At 41.6% G+C, this 22,537-nt stretch overlaps 2 protein-coding genes across 3 annotated transcripts in view; both read right to left on the bottom strand.

The window, feature by feature from the left end:
- The window catches only part of LOC106564162 (myosin heavy chain, fast skeletal muscle), a 530,774-nt gene that overhangs the window by 316,305 nt on the left and 191,932 nt on the right, over positions 1-22,537 (bottom strand). The gene's annotated exons all lie outside the window — the stretch shown is intronic.
- Positions 4,637-22,286, bottom strand: LOC106593154 (myosin heavy chain, fast skeletal muscle). The gene is made up of 40 exons (XM_045710209.1): positions 22,241-22,286; positions 21,882-22,109; positions 21,404-21,550; positions 21,052-21,208; positions 20,684-20,711; positions 20,334-20,442; positions 20,077-20,169; positions 19,839-19,899; positions 19,592-19,690; positions 19,153-19,256; positions 18,488-18,626; positions 18,135-18,253; positions 17,817-17,966; positions 17,552-17,722; positions 17,049-17,352; positions 16,623-16,687; positions 16,442-16,529; positions 16,208-16,325; positions 15,038-15,161; positions 14,478-14,614; positions 13,575-13,830; positions 13,092-13,334; positions 12,575-12,751; positions 12,333-12,478; positions 12,063-12,153; positions 11,331-11,720; positions 11,084-11,210; positions 10,778-10,896; positions 10,353-10,549; positions 10,024-10,207; positions 9,748-9,913; positions 9,313-9,437; positions 8,844-9,152; positions 8,419-8,622; positions 8,152-8,277; positions 7,861-8,031; positions 6,072-6,176; positions 5,880-5,975; positions 5,302-5,433; positions 4,637-4,754 (listed from the first exon to the last, which is right to left on the bottom strand). Exons 2-40 carry the CDS (start codon positions 22,095-22,097, stop codon positions 4,734-4,736), a joined length of 5,814 nt encoding a protein of 1,937 aa, XP_045566165.1. The 5' UTR covers positions 22,098-22,109; positions 22,241-22,286; the 3' UTR covers positions 4,637-4,733.

Here is a 22,537-nt window from a genome sequence, read left to right as displayed (position 1 = left end):
TCACTCGCATGAACCCATAAGAGTTGGTTATTAGAAAAGCATCAGTTATGCTAAACATACGATCTGTGTACGACCGGATACACTCAAAAATGTTCCCTCACACACAAAAAGCTTATTTCTCAAATCACAAATTATTAAGTTTACATCTCTGTTAGTGAGCATTTCTCTCCTTTGCCAAGATAATCCTTCCACCTAACAAGTGTGGCATATCAAGAAGCTGATTAAACAGCATGATCATTACACAGGTGCATCTTGTGCTGGGGACAATAAAAGGCCACTCTAAAATGTTCAGTTTTGTCACACAACACAATGCCACAGATGCCTCAAGTTTTGAGGGAGTTTGCAACTGGTATGCTGACTGCAGGAATGTCCAGCAGAGCTGTTGCTAGAGAATTTAATGTTCATTTCATATTCATAAGCCGCCTCCATCTTTTTAGAGAATTCGGCAGTACTTCCAATCGCCCACACAACCGAAGATGACGTGTAAGCCGTTCTGTGCTTGCTGATGTCAACGTTGTGAACAGAGTGTCCCATGGTGGCGGTGTGGTTATGGTATGGGCAGGCATAAGCTATGGACTACAATGTCAATCGCATTTTATCGATGGCAATTTGAATGCACAAAGATACCGTGACGGGATCCTGAGGCCCATTGTCTTGTCATTCATCTGCCGCCATCAACTCATGTTTCAGCATGATAATGCATGGCCCCATGTTGCAAGGATCTGTACACAATTCCTGGAAGCTGAAAATGTCCCAGTTCTTCCATGGCCTGCATGCCAGACATGTCACTCATTGAGCCAGTTTGGGATGCTCTGGATCGACGTGTATGACAGCGTGTTCTAGTTCCCGCCAATATCCAGCAAGTTCGCACAGCCATTGGAGAGGAGTGGGAGAACATTCCACAGGCCATAATAAACAGCCTGACCAACTCTATGTGAATGAGTTGTGTTGTGCTGCATGAGGCAAATGGTGGTCATAACAGATACTGACTGGTTTTCTGATCCACGCCACAACCTTTTGTTTTAATAAAGGTATCTGTGACCAACAGATGCATATCTGTACTCCCAGTCATGTGAAATCCATAGATTAGAGCCTAATTTATTTACTTCAATTGACTGATTTCCTTATGTGAACTGTAACTCAGTAAAATCTTTGAAATTGTTGCGTGTTTATATTTTTATTCAGTATATATCTTAAATGACTGCATTTTAAAACATTTGATGACATAATCGTCGAGCCCATTCAAAAGATTAGGGGAAATGACCCTGAAGTATGATGTATGACGATTACCATGTCTATAATGTGTATTACCATGTTTATAATGTGTATTACCATGTTTGTAATGTGTATTAACGTGTTTGTGATGTGTATTAATGTGTTTGTGATGTGTGTTGCCATGTTTATAATTTTTGTCTGGTTGGAATATTATGGGCTTTGTATGCTAAAAACACCCTAAGGCTTGATTGATTGTAAACATCGTTTGACATGTTTCTACAAATGGTAATGGAACCTTTGAGCTTTTCGTCTATTTATTTGCGCTCCCGCTGTCACGGCCGTCGTATGAATTGGACCAAGGCTCAGCGGGTATGTGAATGCTCATTTTTATTAAACACGAAACAAAACAAGAAAACGATGAACGGACGACAAACAGTCTTGTAGGCTCACACAGCAATACAAAGAACAATCTCCCACAATCCCCAAAACAAACAAACTCCTAATTATAGGACCTTCAATCAGAGGCAATGATAACCAGCTGCCTCCAATTGAAGACCCCAATCCCAATTACTAAACATAGAAATAAACACCCTAGAAACAGACATAGAACTGTACAACATAGAACTAAACCAAAAACCCCGGAAACATAAATAAAACGCCCCTCTACATAAACACACACTCAAAACCATATAAAACAAATACCCCCTGCCACATCCTGACCAAACTATAATAACAAATAACCCCTTTACTGGTCAGGACGTGACACCCGCATCGTGCCTTCGGAATAGTGTTCTGGACGCTCCAACAAAACGGCGGTATTTGGACATAAATTATGGACTTTATCGAACAAATTAACATTTCTTGTGGAAGTGGAAATCCTGCGAGTGCATTCCGCCGAAGATCAGCAAAGGTAAGGAAAGATTTTTAACATTAATTTAGAGTTTTATTGATGCCAAGACTTGCCGGGTAGCTGTACAGCTTGCTTTGATGGTTGAGCTATGTACTCAGAATATTGAAAAATGTGCTTTCGCCGAAAAGCTATTTTAAAATCTGACACAGCGGTTGCATTAAGGAGTAGTATATCTATAATTCTTTAAATAATTGTTATATATTTTGTCAACGTTTATGATGAGTATTTCTGTAAATTAATGTGCACATTCACCGGATGTTTTGGGAGGCAAACATTTTCTGAACATCACGCGCCAATGTGCTTTCGCCGAAAAGCTATTTTAAAATCAGCGTAAAATGCTGTTTTTGGATATAAATATGAACTTCATCGAACAAAACATACATGTATTGTCTAACATTGAGTCCTGGGAGTGTCATCTGATGAAGATCGTCAAATGTTAGTGCTTAATTTTAGCTGTATTTCTGGTTTGGCTTTGTGGCTTTTCATGTTTAGGTGGTGTGCTAACATAATCTAATGTTTTGCTTTCGCTGTAAAGCCTTTTTGAAATCGGACAATGTGGTTGCATTAAGGAGAAGTGTATCTTTAAAATGGTGTAAAATAGTCGTATGTTTGAGAAATTTGAATTATTAGATTTTAGTTTTTTGAATTTGGCGCTGTGCTATTTCACTGGCTGTTGTCAAATCGCTAATGGGATTCGCGTGTTAAGGGGTCACTAACAGGTTAACACCCCGGCCATCCTACAATCTAAACTTGATGCCCTCAATCTCACACAAATTATCAATGAACCTACAAGGTACAAGCCCAAATCTGTAAAGACAGGCACCCTCATAGATATCATCCTATCCAACTTGCCCTCCAAATACAACTCTGCTGTCTTCAACCAAGATCTCAGTGATCACTGCCTCATTGCCTGCATCCGCAATTACTTTTTTTTTGGTAATTTTAGAAGACGCTCTTATCCAGAGTGACTTTCAGTAGTGAATGCATACATTTTCATTTCATACATTTTTTTTTTCGTACTTGAAGTGAGGGAAGTGAGGGTCTGTGGTCAAACGACCACCCCTCATCACCCCTCATCACTGTCAAACACTCCCTAAAACACTTCAGCGTGCAGGCCTTTCTAATCGACCTGGCCCGGATATCCTAGAAGGATATTCACCTCATCCCGTCAGTAGAGGATGCCTGGTTATTCTTTAAAAGTGCCTTCCTCACCATCTTAAATAAGCATGCCTCATTCAAAAAACATTGAACCAGGAATAGCTATAGCCCTTGGTTCACAGCATACCTGACTGCCCTTGACCAGCACAAAAACATCCTGTGGCGTACTGCATTAGTATCGAATAGCCCCCGTGATATGCAACTTTTCAGGGAAGTTAGGAACCAAAATACACAAGCAGTTAGGAAAACTAAGGCTAGCTTTATCAAACAGAAATTTGCATCCTGTAGCACAAACTCAAGAAAGTTCTGGGACACTGTAAAATCCATGGAGAATAAGGGCACCTCCTCCCAGCTGCCCACTGCTCTGAGGCTAGGAAACACTGTCACCACCGATAAATCCACGATAATTGAGAATTTCAATAAGCATTTTTCTACAGCTGGCCATGCTTTCCACCTGGCTACCCCTACCCTGGTCAACTGCCCTGTACCCCCCACAGCAACTCGCCGAAGCCTCCCCCATTTCTCCTTCACCCAAATCCAGATAGCTGATGTTCTGAAAGAGCTGCAAAATCTGGACCCCTACAAATCAGCCGGGCTAGACAATCTGGACCCTCTTTCTAAAATGATCTGCTGAAATTGTTGCACCCTGTCACGTCGGACTTGGACTGGCTGATAGGTGGAATCAAGTGCCGGAGACAGAGGTGCTGGAGGTGAGTGTCTTTTAATAATCCTTATTCACACACACGCCGAAAAGCACAGGGCGCTATACAAAGTTCCAGTATTTGTTAACTGCGCCCGTACAGCACAAAATATAATTCCTAAGGCAAGGAGCGCAGCCCGGTAAATCCTTCTACAAAAAAACTGTCGATCACACAACGTGGACAATAAACAATCCCGCACAAAATCCCAACTGAAAACACACATTAAATAAGTCCCCACTAATGACATACACAAAACAGGTGCGGAACAGACAGACAAAACTAAACGACACAGAAACAACGAGCGGTGGCAGCTAATAGGCCGGCGACGACGACCGCCGAGCGCCGCCCGACCGAGGAGGGGCGCCACTTTCGTTGGATCCTGTGACACACCCACTATTACTAGCCTGTTCAACCTCATAATTTTTATGTTATGGATGGTCAGTCCTTACATCCATAGCTCAGTCTGAGAATTTGATAGTGGTTACATTTCTCCATCCTCATCCCTCAGATGTTTACCAAAAAAAGTTACCACTTTGTTGTTGTGTCTGCTTTGTTGTTTTTGGAATCCCAAATTGCTCCATTAATTAAAGTACACTATTTTATTATTTGAAAAATCTGTTTGCTGAGTAATAAATCCACAGTCACAAAGGAATTGTATGTAGATCCACGTTTTTAATCAATGCTCAACATTTCACCATGAAAATCATATTTTATGCAACACAGGAAAATGATAAGACTTTGGTCTTCGTTTATTCAGCAACTTCTTTTCCCTGTAAGAAGAAATAAATAATTTAATGGATCAGTAATAATAATGAACATGATAAATATATGGATAGACTTGGATAGAATATAATGGATCAGTAATAATAATGAACATGATAAATATATGGGTTGACTTGGATAGAATATAATGGATCAGTAATAATAATGAACATGCTAAATATATGGATAGAATTGGATAGAATATAATGGATCAGTAATAATAATGAACATTTTAAATATATGGATAGAGTTGGATAGAATATAATGGATCAGTAATAATAATGAACATGATAAATATATGGATAGACTTGGACAGAATATAATAGATCAAGTATTTAATGCTCAGTGCTCAGCTTGGATTTTCAATTTTGAACTACCAACAGAATTAACATTTCTTTTTTAGCAATTCCTGAAATGTGCTGCTTGGTGATCTTAAATACAGCTGAACAAGTGTAAAAGGTCAGTATTGACCTCTGTGAAGACTGAATCATAGGTGGTGTTGATCTGGTCATATCTGAACATGAGTCAGGTATAGGTTTAGCAGCAGTTCTGTACCTTTCCAGAGTCACGGGTCTTGGCTCTGAGCTTGTTGACCTGAGTCTCAGCGATGTCAGCACGCTCCTCAGCCTCCTCCAGCTCATGCTGAACCTTCCTGAACTTAGACATGTGCTGGTTTGCTGCTTCCTCCTGGGTGAGGAAAAGAGAGCAGAGCATCACCATTTCAAGTTTGATGCTTCAGGTAGCAAATTAATATTCTGTCAATTTTTCAAAATAAAAAAAAGACAGATTTAGGATAGCAATCTATAAAGGTAGACAGATGATACAACAGAAGAAGTGAGTGTCAGAACGGGGGATCAAACCGCCTCCAGCACGATCACTGGACCAGCAAATTCATATTCAACCCCCTCTCCTTTAAGTTGGTAACACATAGGAATAGGAGGCACTCAGAAATGTGTATAATTTCATCAGCAATTACTTGCACTATCAATTGTCCCTGTTGACTGATATGCTGTAGCAACACTTACTTCAAACTAAATTGTATGGACATTAAGTTTTGTAATGTTTACGGGGGATTTTATAAAAAAAAAGTTGAATTTATGCATTCAGGGTATTTAACTCAGTATGTGACTCACCGCTTCCTCAGAATGCCTCTTGTAGGCCTTCACTTTCATCTGCAGCTTATCTACCAGGTCCTGAAGTCTGCCAACGTTCTTCTTATCCTCCTCAGTCTGTGGGAGAAGATCAAATAATCAATGTCAGTATAGTTTTATACACAAACCTATCTGTGTAAGTGTCAAGTGTGTGAAGAATGCACTTTCTCTTACCTGGTAAGTGAGCTCCTTGACTCTGCGCTCATACTTGCGGACTCCCTTTACCGCATCTACACCTCTTCTCTGCTCTGCCTCCACCTCAGTCTCGAGCTCACGCACCTTTGTGGAACAAATACATTTAGGCATTTGAGGTGGTGAAACAAATCTTTGTAAAACAGAGGTAGAGTCTTCTACCCAGTCAAGGAAGCACAATTGTTGTCTTTCACTATGTACATTTCCAAGTGGTTCCCAAAGTGTGATTAACATTTACATTTGTTCATGAATATTGCTAGCAACAACAGATGAAACTACCAAGGATCTGTGGAACAAGATTAGAAGGTCCAATACAATACAATGTAATATTATTAATCCACTATTTATGTTCTTAACCCTTAGATGTACAACATGGGTGTGGGAGGCTCACAGGGATATTGGTAGGCACACTATTCCAACAATTTCATTTTTTTTTAAACTAAATTCTTCTTGTAGTACTAATATATAGGACTCTTTTTTTATTTGACGGATTTTGTCGTACATTTAGCAGTGCATGTTGCAGTACCAGTATGGCCAATAGAGGCCGCCAATCGCCTCTTTTAATGTTATGAGTTTGCTTCTGTTATGGGGGATTACGAAGTTTGCCACAGCAAGACAGAAGCACCGACATAAATACATTTTTATGTCTTTATTTTTAAGGTAAGCGAGTGGAAAAGCACCATATTCTAGAGAGTAATGTTTGTTAAGATGTTATGTTTTCATGAACTTATGCAACTCCTGTAGCCTACAGGCTAATTTAGCCATTAGCCTTCTAGCTGGTAGCCCCGCATAGCAATGCTAGCTTTCCTAGTAACGGCCCTTTTGCAGCAGAGTGAATGAGACATGTAGATAGCGATCTACAGAGAGAGAGAAATTAAATATTACTTTGAGATGAATTGGATGAATGTGTGTTCATGTATCATGAATTTATATTATTATTATTGAATTTATTAATTAACTTGCAGTTGTCACGATCGTCGTACAGAGCGGACCAAGGCGCAGCGTGAGTTGAGTTCCACATCTTTATTCAAAGTGAAACTACCAAAAAACAAATAACCAACAACGAAACCGTGACCACAGTGGCGCTACATGCACAGACACAAAACAATATCCCACAAAGCAGGTGGGAGAAAGGTCTTCCTAAATATGATCCCCAATTAGAGGCAACGATTAACAGCTGCCTCTAATTGGGAACCATACAAGTAACCATCATAGAAATAGAATGACTAGAACACCCCCCTACTTATGCTCTGACCTAAACACCATAAAGAACCAAGGGCTCTCTATGGTCAGGGCGTGACAGCAGTTTAGAAGAATTGTACAAGCCTAAATGAAACAACTAGATAAATACATTTTTATATCTTGGCTCCAATTGTTCTCAACTTCATAACATAAGTGTAACATATTCCCAATGTTTTTGTTTTGAACATAATTGTACTGTAATTTATGCTTTAAAACTGGAAAATATTCCCTCTGATGCCAAGACTTTCAAATGTTCTTTCCCAGGGGCCAAGACTTTGGCCGACCATGCACTGCTGAAGTTATAGTAAAACTGTGTGGATGCTATTTATATCGCACTCTAATGTAAGATTTGTGTTCTGATATTATGAAGGGGTCCCTGATGCAAAGACATTTGGGAACTCCTGATTAAGGTGGGTTAATGAGAGAACAAGTAATTACAAAATGCTCCAGTGTATTTTACATGATCAAATATCATTTCCAGCAAACTGTCTTTTAATCCAACCCCAAATCCACCCTGCTATTAACTCACCCTGGATTCCAGTTTCTGAAGTTGTTTCTTGCCTCCCTTCATGGCCAGATTCTCAGCCTCATCCAGGCGGTGCTGCAGGTCCTTGACTGTGATCTCCAGGTTCTTCTTCATCCTCTCCAGGTGAGAGCTGGTGTCCTGCTCCTTCTTCAGCTCCTCAGCCATCATTGCCGCCTGGAAAAGTAGTTTGTTTAATTCATCATAACGTTCCTCTGAGATATTTGTTGTTTGTAACCAGCCCAGCTACCATTGGCGCTTAGGGACAAATCAAGATGATGTAATTCAAGGACTCACGTCAGTGATAGCCTTCTTGGCCTTCTCTTCTGCATTCCTGGCCTCCTGGACGATGTCATCCACCTCTCCCTGCACCTGCACCAGGTCAGTCTCCAGCTTCTTCTTGGTGTTCAGAAGGCTGGTGTTCTGAAGGAGGGTACAAGATGATTTGTTTAGCTCTAAAGAGAATTTACAAGGCTGAAATGATTAAACTCTCAATGCAAGCATTGTTGAATTCAAGGTGTGTTTAAACAGTATGCTTGGTTGGAAATGGCTTTTGTCCCATACCTGGGAGTGCAGCAGTCCAACACGCTCGCTGGCGTCTACCAGCTCAGTCTCAGCCACTTTGCGGCCTCTCTCTGTCTGCTCCAAAGCAACTCTCAGCTCCTCAATTTCAGCCATCATCAGACCGTTTCTGCGCTCCACCATGGCTGCCTGCTCCTTCATGTCCTCTGCGACACGGACGGCGTCATCAAGGTGCAATTGGGCATCCTAATTTTCACAATGACATACGTTCATTAGGACTTCTGGAAATAGGGGTGATAGGATGGGTGATATAAACGTTCATTGGGAAGAATTTACCCAGTATCCCTACATTTCTACAGTGCATTGTCCACTCTATTCAATTCCTCTGTTCTATTCTTTTCTACAGATTCACAAACAAATCCCTCTCCATGTTCAGGTTTTTGAGCCTGGTGTCCCAGTCCCTTTACCTTGAGCTGTCCCTGGACGTTCCTCAGCTGTTTCTGGGACTCAGTGGCCTGCCTGTTGGAGTGGCTCAGCTGGATCTCCATCTCATTCAGGTCTCCCTCCATCTTCTTCTTCACCCTCAGGGCATCATTCCTGCTCCTGACCTCGGAGTCCAGGGTGCTCTGCATGGAGTCAACCACCCTCTGGCTGTTCCTCTTGATCTGCTCCATCTCCTCATCCTTCTCAGCGATCTTCCTGTCCACCTCACCCTTGATCTGGTTCAGCTCCAGCTGCACACGCAGAATCTTGGATTCCTCGTGCTCCAGTGTTCCCTGGACAAACAGAAGCAGTCAGGCCAATTGTGTTCAATACATTTGGATGTAGGAATTAAATATATATGACCACAATAAACTCCAATACAGGGATCATTGAACTGTAGCTGGCATTGGCTAGTGTAACACTGCATTCCCATCAAACTGCTGTAGTTTGTACCTCAGCCTCCTCCAGAGCGGTCTGGATCTCAGACTTCTCTGTCTCCACGGTCTTCTTGGCCTTCTCCAGCTCATGGATGCTCTTGCCAGTCTCTCCGATCTGCTCAGTCAGGTCAGAGATCTCCTCTGCACACACACACAAGAAGTTTAGACTTGGGAGATTTTCAGTGGATATGCCAGTGCGCTGAATTTGACATTGAATCATATTAATAGATCATTAACTAACATTACCTCATAGCATCTTGCAAATATAATTGCCTACCACTTATTTGAAATATTCAAAGGAATACTGTCTACAAGTAAAACAATATATACAAATTATGCTGAACATGACATTTCTGAAATGGTGTAATAATAGTTTTGATGATTGCATTTCCCTCCATTTTCAAAACACTAGTCAAACATGAGCCAAATAGAACTGCTGTCAAATGCTCACGTTGCAGGTTCTTGTTCTCTCTCTTCAGAGTCTCCAGATGATCCAGAGCCTCCTCGTAGGAGTTCTTCATCTTGAAGAGTTCAGTGCTCATAGAGCGAGCCTCCTTCTGAGCTCCTTCCAGCTCAGCCTGACCCTCCTCATACTTCTGCTTCCACTCTGCCAGAACCTAGGATAATCCATGGGATTTTCATTAGAAGTCGTAGATGAAGAGTTTTTAAATTAGAAATATGCAACAATTATACAATTGATAAAATGTTTATGTTTATTCATTTTCACCTTGTCAAAGTTCCTCTGCTTCTTGTCGAGGTTGGCGGCCAATGCGTTGGCTCTCTCAACATCAATCATGAGGTCCTCCACCTCTCCCTGCAGCCTCTGCTTGGTCTTCTCCAGGGAGGCGCACTTGGAGTTGGTCGCCTCAATGGTCTCCTCGGCATCCTGCAGACGCTGGGCCAGCTTCTTCCTGTTGGACAACAGACGGTGGTTTTATGGTGTAATTTTTTTACATTTTGACAAACAATACATCTTGATGTAACATTTTCTCAGAGCCCCCTACCACCCTCACCATCTACACCATATCTGAGTTTTTTCTGTTGCGTGCGACTCACTTGGCCTCCTCCAGCTCCTCTGTGCGCTGGATAGCATCAGTTTCATACTTAGTCCTCCACTGAGCCACCTCACTGTTGGCCTTGGACATGCCACGTTGCAGCTCTGCCTTGGCCTCCTGCTCCTCCTCAAACTGCTCCCTCAGGAGGTCACAGTCATGGCGGGCAGACTGGACACCGTGGGCCAGTGCATTTTTAGCCTGTGAGAAAGAATGAAAGACAAAGAGTGATGAGAGAGATAATAAAACAAATTATGGTATCAGTCTCTGAGGGTGGAGAGACAGTAGGAGTCTCTGAGGGTGGTGAGACAGTTGATGTCTCTGAGGGTGGAGAGACAGTAGGAATCTTTCAGGGTGGCGTAGTCACTGTCTATATGAAGATATAGCTCTAAACTCTGTGGACGGTGGAGTCCATTTTGAGTCCCTTACCTTGACCTCCTCCTCAATCGCCCTCTTCAGCTCCTCCACCTGCTGGGTGAAGGCCTGTTTGCCTCTGGTCAGCTGAGACACCAGGGCTTCCTTCTCCTCCAGCTGGCGGCCAAACTCACCTGCAGGGACAGGGGAATATCTTGTTAATAAGGTCTCTGTTCTCTAAGATTGAAAACGTATGTTGAGGAATCGTAGGGCAATTTTAGGTGGTGAATAGTACAGTAGAAACTTTGTGGATTTAGCCCTTAACACATGTTGGCTTCTACTGAAGGAAAGCATTGGCTTGTTGTTCATTGTTTATGGTACCATTTTCTGTCAGGAGTCTGGCCCTCTGTCCGCTGATGTCGTTGACCTGGCGAACATTCTCATCATTCTTAGTCTTGAGCTCGCTCAGCTGGTCCTCAAGAGTACGGCATATCTTCTCCAGATTGCCCTGTTAGTGAACATGTACTTTCATTACTTTATATATGTGACTCCTGTCAACTTCAGTTAAATTGAATGGTAATGTAGTTGACCCTCCTCAACACTGCTTGACCAAAACATTACTACTCACCTTAGCCTTGGCGACAGCCTCCATGTTGCTAGAGAGGTCATCAATCTCCATCTTGTACTCGCTCTTCTCCTTCTCCAGCTTCTGCTTGACGCGCTGCAGGTTGTCGATCTGCTCCCCGAGCTCAGCCACACTGTCAGCCTGCTTCTTGCGCAGAGCGGCGGCTGTGGCCTCATGCTGCAGGGTGGACTCTTCAAGATCACGACGCAGCTTCTGGAACTCAGCCTCACGCTTCTTGTTCATCTCAATCTGAGCAGCAGTGGCGCCTCCGGCCTCCTCCAGCCTCTCGCTGATCTCCTCAAGTTCCCTGGAGAGATCGGCCCTCTGCTTCTCAACCTTAGCCCTGGCAGCACGCTCAGCCTCAATTTCCTCCTCCAGCTCCTCAATACGGGCCTAGAACAGGGGGCAGGAGCAGGGGGATGAACACTACAATACAGTTGAAACAGTTGAACCTCACAAAATTATAATAGTATGTATATTTAGCATAAATGTGTTTAATACAAAGCCAGTTACACTTATATATTCAGTAGACAGTGTCCCATGCAGGAACCAAAATCACAATGGTAAGAAGCACCATCTTTACAATGTTTAGAATCACCAACAAGAAGCACCATCGTCCAACCTACTCAGCCATCAGAAGCCACTGGGAAAAATGTGTGCTACCAAAATAATGATTTTCAGGAAATTATTCAAGTCTGTGCTTTTCTTTACTGGAGCTTATATCCTGTACTGTACCTGGAGTTCCTTGATCTTCTTCTGCAGCTGAGCTCCCAGAGACTGCTCATCCTCAACCTTGCTGAGGAGCTGGGTGGTCTCAAACTCCTTCCTAAGAAACACAAATACATTGATTGCAGAGTTGGTTTTTGTTTGATAGTGTAAAGGGAGAGTATTATACCATTCACTTTGCTTTTAAGAATACAATTCAAGTGCTAATTCATAATTACAATAATTAGTCAAGAACAACCATTATAGCAGGTAATACTGTAGTCATTTGTTTGTGTTTACTTCTTGATTTTCTCATCAGCTTGCTGCTTGTCATTCTCCAGGTCCATTATGGACTCCTGGGCCAGTTTCAGATCTCCCTCCAGCTTTCTCTTGGATCTCTCAAGGTCCATGCGGAGCTTCTTCTCTTGCTCCAGAGAACCCTCAAGCTAGAAGATAAAAACTCATATATTGTTCAAATCTAAACAACTGAAGATAATATCATTTTACATACTATCATGGCCAAAATGTCCAACTCCACTCACGTCGTCCACTTGCTGTTCCAGCTTGGTCTTGGCCTTGGTCAGAGTGTTGACTTTGTCCTCCTCTGCCTGCAGGTCATCCAGTGTCTGCTGGTGGGCCTCTTGGAGGGCTTTCTTCTCCTTGGTCAGCTTGGCAACACTCTCATCCATAGACGCCATCTCCTCTGTCAGGTTTTTAACCTGTAAATGGCCACAACATAATTACACTTCACCATAAAGGGGAGATTTAGTTTGTTATATATTGCATTCATTTCATTTCGATATATTTTTTTATCAACAATTACTGTACTAAAGATTCAACACTAGATGGCAGTGTTCACAATGTCAGTGAACTGAATGGAAGTCATAAATGAGGGGGATCAGAACATGCAATGAATGTTGGGAGTACCCCGCAACTGAAATTCCACTATTGTGTCTTAATTTTTCCTGCACCCACAATACAACTTGAATTCCATTTCTGTTAAGCTATGTTTTGATTGGATTATTGTCTGGTTAGACTGTCTATGGTAAGACACAAGACCTTGTTTTCAGTGGCATGCTTCTCCTTCTCCACTTTGGCCAGGGTGAGCTCCAGGTCATCAATGTCCTTCTTCAGCTCAGAGCACTCATCCTCCAGCTTCCTCTTCTTGGCAGTCAACTCAGCATTGATCTCCTCCTCATCCTCCAGCCTCTCGGTCGTCTCTTTGAGTTTGGCCTCCTGCTGGATCTTGCTCTTGATGAGCCCCTCGCACCTTTCCTCAGCATCGTTCAAACTCTCTCCTTCCTGGTTTCAGAAAAGGAGTAAACAAATCAGAGGCCTCACCTTGTGTATCAAAATATACATTTTACTCAAAGAGGTTGGAGCAAATCAATAGAAATTCATGAAATATATACAATATATAACATGGGCAATACAAATGTGTGAGTTAGCCACATAATTTACAGTGTGTTCATATGTGTGTGTATGTGTGTGTGTATTCATGTGTATGTAAATGTGCCCAAGCGAGGGTAGTTGATGACTTACAGATGCGACTTGGAGTGCCAGGTCGTTCTTCTCCTGCGTCAGGGACACCAACTTCTCCTCCATTTGCTTCTTTGTAGACAGAGCCTTGGCCAGGTCTGTCTTCATCTTCTCATAGTTCTCCTTCATGTTGGCCAGCTCCTTCTCAGTCTCTGCGCTCTGCAGCAGGGGCTTGATCTTGAAGTACAACTTCATCCATGGCCAGGTTTTCACATTCATGAATGAGCGGATGTTGTACTGTATGGCGAAGATGGACTCTCTGTTCGACAGAAAGGACAGAGTGGTATGGTGAGTGACATCCCAGTTCAACGTCTAGTTTTGATTTACTTTTGGTCTAACGTGAATTCAACGTTAAATCAACAAAAATGTCACGATGTTATTGGATTTAGATTAAAAGCTGAGTGAAAAAAAAAGACAATTCCCTTGCATTGATAACTTTTTTTAAATCCAGGTTGTTTCAACGTCATCACATTTAATTTTGGGGTTGAAGTTACATGGAAATGACCAGTGGGATGTTTCATAAAGCTACATTCCGGGAGTTGAATAATAACAAAATGGAACCCCCACCACTGTTTGTTTACAGCTGGGGAAGGGGGCCATGACTGACAGTCATGCAAAGCTCGTGAGATTTTTTATATTCTTCAACAATGTACAGGTAAATACCACACATTTAAATGACAATTGAACAGCCAAATCCCAAACTGCAGCTATAAAGCTAGAATCCTTAGTTGCTAAATACATTTTTTGGACTTTTTAATTAATTAATTAACCCAAAAGCTTTAGTTGACCATTATAAGAAATACTTTCACATTCTGAACAACTCATAGCATATACAGTATGTAATCATAATGCATTAGATACAGGTGGTTGACAGAAAGCTTTGCCAAGATGTCGACTATTCCTCACCTCCTCTCCATCATCTTGCTAAACTCTCTCCTCATGAGGAATCCACGGCTGAGAGCCTGGACCATGCCGACCAGAGTGGCCAGCTTCTCATCTCTCATCTCCTCCAGGACACCCAGCAGACCGGCTTTGAAGAACACCTGAGACACAGGTTAACATGGTCAATGGAACCACAGATGGTGACAGACATAAAGGATCAAACCACTAGATTGATTTAAACATTAACTTTACAATGGTTGCAAACAAACCATGTGATGGGTTGTTTATAAATTGTTAGTTATTGTACAGTTGTAGCTTAATAATCTACACAGATACAGATAACTGCAGCCATACCACTCTAACACAAAGCACAATTTTTATGAGTTTAGTTTCTCTTCTATACTTGTGATGAATGACTTTGAAGAAAAACACTACAATGTCTTTCCACCTTTTCCATTAGTTAAATGAAGAAGAAAGAACAAAAGGATGGATAGATCACCTGGAGAGATTTTATATGGTACGGGTTTAAATTAGCATTGAAGTTGTGTTTTGTTGTCAGCTTTTGCTGGGGGTATTTAACTGACCTTGGTGTGTCCAAACTTGTAATCTTCGTGATTCACATCAATGGACCCAAGCAGCTTCTCAGAAGCCTTCTTGTTGTCCATGAACTGGCCCTCAGGGATGACACTGGCATTCAGTACTTTGTACCTGAATGAGAGGCCAGTTTTAAAATCTGCCAAGTTGTAATTGGTTGGTTGGTTATACAGTGAGGTCCAAAATGATTGGCACCCTTGATAAAGATGAGCAAAATAGACTGTATAAAATGAATAATACAAATACTGAGCTATATTGTATGGTAAAAATACTTTTTGGCTTCGAAGAAAATATGTGTATAAAGAAAATAAACCCATACCTACCTTAAAATATGTATGAGGAAAATAACCCCATAACTACTGTAAAATATGTATATGAGGATAATAACCCCCATACCTACTGTAAAATATGGTGGTGGATCTTTGATGTTATGGGGCTACTTTACGTCAACTGATCTGGGGGCCCTCGTTAAGGTCAACGGTATCACTTTACCCAGTACCATGACATTTTAGCCAAAATCCTGCTACCCTCAGCCAGCAAGCTGAAATGTGGCCACTGGTGGGTATTACAGCAAGACAATAACCCCAAGCACACATCAAAATCCACAAGGAAATGGTTAATCAACCACATAATCAACATTTTACTATGGCCATCTCAGTCTCCAGACTTGAACCCCATTGAAAACCTGTGGTATTGAAGAGGGCAGTCCATAAGTGCAGACGATGGATATCAAGGATCTGGAAGGATTCTGTATGGAGGAATGGTCAAAGATCCCTCCCAATGTAATCTCCAATCTCATACAACATTATAGAGAAAGACTCAGTGCCATTATCCTTATATTGAAAACAGTGGTGTCAATAATTATAAGCCCTATCTTGAAATAAAATATGAATTGTTAAACAAAATCTCTTTCTTTGAGCATTTGTATTAGTATAAAATAATATAATTGTTACAAATGTTAGACCATACAATATAGCTCAGTATCAGTGTTATTTATTTGATACAGTCTTTTCTGCTCATCTTTATCAAGAGTGCCAATCATTTCTCTCTCTGTGTGTGTGTGTGTATTTGTGTGTGTGTGCGTGTGTGTGTGTGTGTGTGTGTGTGTGTGTGTGTGTGTGTGTGTGTGTGTGTGTGTGTGTGTGTGTGTGTGTGTGTACCTCTGTTTGAAATCAGCATAGAGGATTCTGCTGGGGAAGCCCTTTCTGCAGATCCTGATACCCTCCAGTACACCATTACACCTGAGCTGGTGGATAACCAGGAAGTTCTCCATCAGACCTGGTAAAACAAACCAAGTCTCTTTTAATACTCATATTCAGGTTAAAGATTGGAAGGGTTCAGGTTACTGATACTGTACTGATTAGATTACATATCTAACTCAATATTTCTTGTACCTGGAGTCTTTGACTCGTTGGGGATCAGGCAGCGCACAAAGTGAGGATGAGTGCTCCTCAAGTTGGTCATCAGCTTATGTAAGTTCTCCTGTAAGAGGGTTACAAACCATTTTCTCAGACATCATTTATGATAATCAGTGCACCTTTTGATGGACTGAATCTACACATTTCAATAGCTCACCCTGAACTGGGAGGACACAGTCTGCATGGAACCACCCTTCTTCTTGCCTCCTTTCTTGGCTTTATCTGTTAAAATGGGGGAAAGTAAAAGATAACTAGAAAAGTACATTTCCTAGAGTGGGTGGAATAAATATAATAATAATAATAAGAGTATGTAAGAAATCTAGAGTGGTATTGTCTTCAGCAAGCACACTAATTATAAACCAGAGAATCTCTGGTTGACTTCACACTTATCTAGAGGCAAATGCTGCCAATGTGATTGCGTAGAATAAGACCTAATGTATAATTAAATTAACTGAGTGTATGAGTAAATCAACCAGGTGATAAACCCTGAGAAATGGTGATACATTGAAAGGCTTTAAAGAACATTTCGGTCTGAGTTATAACTATTATTTAGTTAAATATTGTGACGTGATGCTGGTCTTACCCTCAGGAGGGGGAGGGGGATACAGGGCAGCCAAAATTTTGACTCCTGACTTCCCGTACAACTGACAAACTGAGTCATTCAGGGGGTCCTTGTTCTTCTCCAGCCAGCCAGTGATGTTGTAGTCCACAGTACCGGCGTAATGCACCAGGGAGAAATGGGCCTCTTGCTTGCCTTTGGCAGGCTTGGGCTTCTCAAACGACTTTGTTTTGCCAAGATGCTGGGAGTACAGCTTGTCCTTGAAGGTAGTGTCTGAAGACTTGGGGAACATGCACTCCTCTTCAAGGATGGAGAAGATGCCCAATGGCTTCACGAAAAGAGATGTATATCAAATGAGTGATATTTCCATTAAGGATCACATTTATTCCTTTAGTAAACATGCTATTATAGGATTATATTAATTTAGGGGCACATAGTAGGAAACATTGAGTTCTCAACAGTCCGATGCATTGCACCACAGTGATAATAATGGTCCCAAAGAGCTTTGCTGTGGCGGTCCATTATACCTTCTCAATAAGCTCAATGCAGGCAGCCAAGTCCATGCCGAAGTCAATGAAGGCCCAGACGATTCCCTCCTTCTTGTACTCCTCTTGCTCCAGGACGAACATGGTGTGGTTGAAAAACTGTTGCAGTTTCTCATTGGTGAAGTTGATGCACAGCTGCTCCATGCTGTTGTACTGTTGATGGAATTTTAAAAGGGATCATTTCATCATACAAGGCTGTAATCAATCTGAATCACAACTAATTGTCTTGTTCTGGTCTCATACTCACATCAAAGATCTCAAACCCGGCAATGTCAAGCACACCGATATAGAACTGCCTTGGATTCTTGGTGTCCAACATCTCATTGATACGGATGACCATCCACAAGAACATCCTCTCATAGATGGACTTGGCCAGAGCCGAGACTGAGTTATTAACCTGTAATGACAATACCTCAAATTACAACATGAGATATTGACCATGTCTAGTGATAAGGTGATACGAGCTTGGGAAAAACAACATCACTATTCAAAAAAAGCATACCACTCATCCCCACCAAAATTCCTGTTCTCAGAAAATGGTAGATGCTGTGTTTAGCAGTCTTACCTGAGCCACAGTCTGTCCCTTGGTCACATACTCGTTGCCGACCTTCACTCTGGGGTAGCACAGAGCTTTCAACATCTCAGCTGAGTTCAGGCCCAGCAGGTAGGCGATTTTATCAGCCACTGGAAAGAGAACCAACAACAACAGACTCAGGGACACAAGATCACTTGTTTCATATTTCACATTGACAGAACAGTTAGGCCAAATCATATCTGAAGGTGGTATTTTGGTCTCCAAAAATGATCTCCTGCCTGACTTTCATGTGGCACTGTCTGTCTTAGGTGTTATATTTCTATGTTGGGGACTGGGAATGGGACTAATGCTCTATATGTTGTATATCTATGAGTGGGACTCACCCTCTGTGCCATCTGGCTCGGCCTGCTCCTCACGCTGCTTCTGCTTGAATTTCAAGTTGCCATGGTGCACTACAGCTCCTGTCAGCTTGTAGATGCCAATCTTCTCTTCATTAGTGAAGCCCAGGATTGTAATGGCATCCTGGCATTAAAGAAGAAGTACTACAGTGATGAACTGAATGATAGTTTGCTCAGTTACACAACAGTTCTGGGCTCACTCCAGAACGAATGGGATTAATAGATTTGTCTCTTGGCCATCACACTAGCGATGGAAACACAAAAGGAGTTTTACACAGTTCCAAAGGGCACTTAGTTGCGCTCTCTTGTGGATGCCTTACATGGCGAAATGTGAAGTTATGAAGATTGGCTTGAGGCACATGCCTAACTAACACAAGTAATTTGTCCCGTGTAGCTCGGTTGGTAGAGCAGGACACTTGCTACGCCAAGGTTGAGGGTTCAAATCTACACAGGGGACCAGTATGAAAATGTATGCACTCACTACTGTAAGTCGCTCTGGATAATGTAGTCTCCTAAATTACTAAAATGTAAATATACTGTAAATAAAAAATCATTAATTCTCAGCTGCTACCAACTTTTAATTGCACTGTATGTATGGTGGTCCTACCTATTCCATATCTAGTGTTTGGTTAACCCTTTGTTTGACTCACATCTGTGGCATCCAGCTCTTCATTGTCGTTGATGCTGGCCACAGTGATCTGTCCCTGGCTGCACATGGGGAAGTCGTAGGGGTTTGTGGTGATGAGCGTCATTTCTGTGGACAATGGACAACAGTTTGCCAGTGAAATCTCTTGGAATTCTGCTGTCCTACCCTTACAGTATCTCTCCCTCCTTTACTCAATAGATTGTCTCAATGATACATGTAGTATATAATAAATAGCATCAAAAGAGGAGACTGAGACTTGTGGACTAGTGCTTCACAGTGCATTACTTGATAGATATTTCCCAGAGACCTTCCAAATGTCTAGATGCCTTGTTACCTTGGATGTAATCATTGTAATAGTATTATTAGTGTGGATTATGAATATTTTATATATATCCATAGATGGGGGTGGGAATAATTTCCCATGAACCTCTACTTTTCCGTACCAACTATCTCAGGTTTGTGGCCTGTCATCATCTGGAAGAAGATGTGGTAGCCTCTCTCATCGGGCAGCTGGAAAGACACTCTGGACTTCTCCAGCAGGTCTGAGGATGAAAGAGAGAGAGAAAGTTTTAGTGACACAAGGAGAGTGAGAAAGAAAGAGAGAACATGAGATAACATTTTATGATATAATCTCCCCCCAAAATAATTTGAATTGAGGAAAGAATTGAGAAACAATCAAAACCAACTCACAGGTCTCAATGTCAGCTTTAGCCAGTTTACCAGCTTGGAAGTGAATCCTGATGAATTTACCCTATAGTAGAGCGTGGGGGTTAGAAATAGTTCAACAAATAAATCTAACATTTTACTTTAATAGACCCCTTTAAATGTTACAGTTTGTTGGACATCTATTGATATAACAATAGGAAACTACTGAAATACATTTTTTTCCAATTTAAGGTTACTTCCACAGTATGCCCTTCATACTTACAAAGCGAGACGAGTTGTCGTTCCTCACTGTCTTGGCATTACCGTAAGACTCCAGCAGAGGGTTAGCTGCAATGATCTGATCCTCAAGAGACCCCTGATTGAGATAAACACAAGTTGCTCAGAAACTGGTAAAGTGTTAGTTTGTTTTCACTCGATTGCTTGAACACATTTCTTGAAACATGATTCACAGCTGGATAAAAGTGTACATATCCAACCATACTTAAATGTGATTAAAAGGCAAACATAAGAACAACCTACCTGCATTTTGTTGGGGTCTGCTTCCTTCTTGCCACCAGACACTGCAATGGTGGCAAAGTACTGGATGACACGCTTGGTGTTGACAGTCTTTCCTGCACCGGATTCTCCACTGGTTTATAAGACAAAGATAGAGGGGTTTAAGTTACATGTTTGAGATTAAAATTTGCTTTCACTAAGAAATAGCATTGAAATTACACCGTAATGAACAAATATTCCCACTCATTGACTCGTTACTACACATAGCCTAATGTTCTAATCCATTCATAATGTAATGTACTTCCTCACACCAAGTGACCCAACTTATTACAATAGAAACACTTTCTCAAGTGACATTTTAGTAAACAACTTACGTAATCAGAATGGACTGGTTCTCCTTATCTGGAACCAGAAAACATATTGCTTATCATACTCAAGCAACATTATGGGGACATTATTTCATTCATAGCATCATCAAAAATGTAATTTAGGAAAATGTTCCTTTCAAGTGAATCAGATATTCCAGGCAAACTGTTAGAAAACAGTAGATACCTTTCTGAAGCATATTTTAATTTCCATTGATAAATCCATCCATCTATCCGTAAGCACTCATGGACTTTGAGATCCATATGCACTTATGGACATCCATCAATCACAACTATCCATCCATCCATCCATCCATCCATCCATCCATCCATCCATCCATCCATCCATCCATCCATCCATCCATGAGATATCGTACCAATCATCATGAACTGAAAGGCGTTGTCAGAGACGGAGAAGATATGGGGTGGAGCCTCCACTCTCTTCTTCCCTCTGTAGGCGTTGACAACCTCTGCGTCGTACACTGGGAGCCACTTGTAGGGGTTCACCGTGGCACAGAAGAGCCCAGAGTAGGTCTGGATGAAAGCATAATTAAATTAGGGGATTAGTAAAGTCAGATGTACTTTTACCTGGATTTATGTGAGGATGTGGGTGTACTTTGGTATACTGATGTGGGTCTATTGAATTGATATCTTTTTGTTATACCATTCATTTATGTGTGTATTTCTTATGTTCGTGTATGTGTGTGTTTGTATGTGCAGGTTTCTTACATAGATCATCCATGCTGCATAACGCTCTTTGAGGTTATACAACACAGAGGCTTCATTCAGGTAGGTCATCATGGCCATGTCCTCAATCTTGTCGTACTTAGGGGGGTTCATCTCATAGATGTCTGCATCTTTAAACTCTTTTCCTTCCTGAAACAGTCAGAAGTCTAGATTACACACAGATCAAAGTAGACATGACCGAATGCTTTTTGTTCATTAAGTACAAGAATAATTGTTTAAAAAATGCATATCCACATTAATCCAACTAATTTGTTATCACCCACTGACACATAACTGGTGATTGTTGACTAGTCAACATAAGACATTCCATGCCATTTTTTAATAGCACCGATAAAAATGATGTGCTTGAAGGTTATATTCTGTTAGCAAGAAAACAAATGCCAATGTGTATATTTACTTGAATGGAGAATTAGAGTAATTACACGAACATGAACTTGAATACTTTTCAGATCAGGCTTACCTCCTTAGTGCCGTCAGGTTTCGTGACTGTTACAGTACACTTCCCGTCGGCCCTGGCAGTGATTAGACCCTTAAGGTACAGCTCCACCTTGTCTGTCACATAGCAGGAGTTCTTTGAATCAAAGGGTGCGGCTTGTGCCTCAATCCTCTCCCTCTCAGGCTTACGAAGGTATATGGCAGCCTTGCCGTAGATTTGCATCTCCGCGTCCGTACTCATGGTGACGGATAACTAGGAAAGAGATTAAACAAGAAACGATTGACTCTGTGGTGCTTCCTCCCCAGTCAACAGAGTTAGGTGAGCGGTATCGCTCACAGAATATTCTCATCACTTTTTATGTGGAGACTCAAACCATGTCTCACCTTCTTTTTCCCCTCCTACAGATGAATGTGTATTTCTTGGAGGACCCTGTGACAGGGAAGTGGGAAGTGTGAAACATTCGAGTGTTGTGAAAACACACATATCTAAAGCCTTATCATTTAGCCCCGAAGGGGCATTACAGCCATGTCCAATTTAATTACAGGTGCAACTGGTAACTTTAATTTTCCTACTGGCAACTCACTTTACCAAGCATTCTTTCAGGAATTCAAATAAATACCTGAAAACCCAGTTACATTCTAGAACACCCTTTCTAGTGCCGGAGCACCACTTTTTACTGT

The sequence above is a fragment of the Salmo salar genome, chromosome ssa02, assembly GCF_905237065.1.
Source record: "Salmo salar chromosome ssa02, Ssal_v3.1, whole genome shotgun sequence".
Lineage (NCBI taxonomy): Eukaryota > Metazoa > Chordata > Actinopteri > Salmoniformes > Salmonidae > Salmo > Salmo salar.
The sequence above is the reverse complement of the archived record's forward strand: the minus strand, read 5'-3'. Positions and strand labels throughout refer to the sequence as shown.

Coding starts and splice junctions, on each gene's coding strand:
- LOC106593154 (XM_045710209.1), bottom strand. CDS start 22,097: ATGAGTACGGACGCGGAGATGCAAATCTACGGCAAGGCTGCCATATAC. Junction 17,967..18,134: donor AGGGACAGACTGTGGCTCAG/GTAAGACTGCTA, acceptor TTGTCATTACAG/GTTAATAACTCAGTCTCGGC. Junction 8,623..8,843: donor ACGTCCAGGGACAGCTCAAG/GTAAAGGGACTG, acceptor TGTGAAAATTAG/GATGCCCAATTGCACCTTGA.